The sequence below is a fragment of the Triticum dicoccoides genome, chromosome 4B (assembly GCF_002162155.2).
Source record: "Triticum dicoccoides isolate Atlit2015 ecotype Zavitan chromosome 4B, WEW_v2.0, whole genome shotgun sequence".
NCBI lineage: Eukaryota > Viridiplantae > Streptophyta > Magnoliopsida > Poales > Poaceae > Triticum > Triticum dicoccoides.
The window spans coordinates 491,691,705-491,693,389 of NC_041387.1; the positions used below are offsets into that span (position 1 = coordinate 491,691,705).

At 49.3% G+C, this 1,685-nt stretch overlaps 1 protein-coding gene across 1 annotated transcript in view; it reads right to left on the minus strand.

Annotated features, from left to right (window-relative positions):
- The window catches only part of LOC119293780 (serine/threonine-protein kinase RIPK-like), a 7,187-nt gene extending 5,925 nt beyond the window's left edge, over positions 1–1,262 (minus strand). The window contains exon 1 of the mRNA XM_037572141.1: positions 798–1,262. Within this exon, the coding sequence (XP_037428038.1) occupies positions 798–1,175 (378 nt within the window). The 5' untranslated portion in view covers positions 1,176–1,262. The remainder of the gene's footprint in view (positions 1–797) is intronic.
- Positions 1,263–1,685: the final 423 nt, after the last annotated feature.

The following is a 1,685-nucleotide window of genomic DNA, read 5'->3' on the forward strand; positions in this document are numbered from 1 at the left end:
CTACACACAAGTCCTAAGATATATGGCACAAATCCACCTTTTCCGCATATGCTTCCAGAAGGAGAACTCAGTGTGTTAATCCAATACCTGAGACTGTGTAATAACCAAAGATGGCAGGAAAGCGATCTTCTCAAACACACGTTTGTTACGCTCTAACCAAATGAAGCAGAGAGTAATGACCATCAAGGAATTGACTTCCTTACAACAGTTGAGGGCAGTGTCGCGGTACCTCTGAGTCCGCACATAGAGAGAACACAAGGCACTGTCGTTTGATAGGAAGTAAGATACGGTACCAAATCTCTCGCGCAAACGCGTACTTCAGAAGCACACGATCAACCTCCTCTGGTGACTAACAACAAAAGGCATAGCATCCAGGGTTCGGCAGCGGCCTCCTTGCTAGGTAATCCAAAAAAAGACGATTCTTGAGCGCAAGCCTCACCAATACTTTGATGTCCAGTGGCGTCCAAGACCCCCATAATTCTATTGCACACTGCGCGAACTCCCGGTCGAAGAGGGAGACACTCTAAACGGATTGCCCTCACTGCTTATCATTCTTCGCGAGCCGCCATAGGAAGGAGTCCGCGCGGTGTCAAAATTGATGGAAGTTTCACATTAGAAGCAAAATTTACACTAAGTGCCAAGCAGGGTAGGTTTTTTAGGCTAAATAGGAAAGCACAATTTAAAAAACTGTCAAATACGGAATAATTCTCTCATATATGCTTTCAAGTTGCTATACTTCTCTAGGCAGATGGGCCATGTATGAACCAAAAAAAATAAAAGTAAAACGACCGACTTACCAGCCACTCTTTGTGTCCTTGCGAGCCCTCGAGGTCGAGCAGCTTGACGGCGACTGCCTGCGCGCGCACGCCGGGCTTGAGCTGCTCGTCGACATAGCCCTTGTAAACCGGCCCGAACCCGCCCTCGCCGACGAAGTTGCTGGTCGAGAAATCCCGCGTCGCCGTCCGGAGCTCGTCCACCGTGAACGCCTCCACGCCGGACCCCGCAAGCGACAAGGACAGATCGTCCGGCGACGGCGTCACGCCGCTGCCTGTCTTAAGGCCGTCGTCGTTAGGCAGCGGGGCCGGCCTGGCCGGTCGGGAGTCGTCGCTGGCGTGGTCGCGGTGGGAGCTGAAGCAGCCGAGGCCGAACAATGCGCTCCACGATGTCTTCCCCATGCGCTGTGCGTGCGTGTGCCCGTGGCCAACGGCTTAGAATACATTGTTGGCTGGGGCGGGTTAATAATAATACTCCAGTCAAGGGAACTGTAGGAGTGGTTGTTGTTGTCATCGACATCAATCAAGGGAATTGTTTGGTTTGGTTCGGTTGGGGGAGAGTAGAGTATAGGAGCTAGCCAGGTTGGCCTTTTGACCCCGGGGAGAGAATGAATGATCCAGCTTGCACACATGACCGCAGGTCGGCATGCACACCCCAAACTAAGCTAGAAGCCTATTGTTACATTGGTTGTTTTTCTTTTGAGACTACAAGGATGACTAATTCTTCATTGAGCGGACGAGGAATATGTTGGAAATATGAGCAATTTACCGAATGATTTTATTAACAGAAATACTAGATAAAGCATGACTAGTGTAGCAGTGATAAAACAAGCCATGCGATTTGACAAAGAAAAGGTAAACAACATCTTCATATATGAACCGTAACTAAACATATATTGAGCAGACAGTATA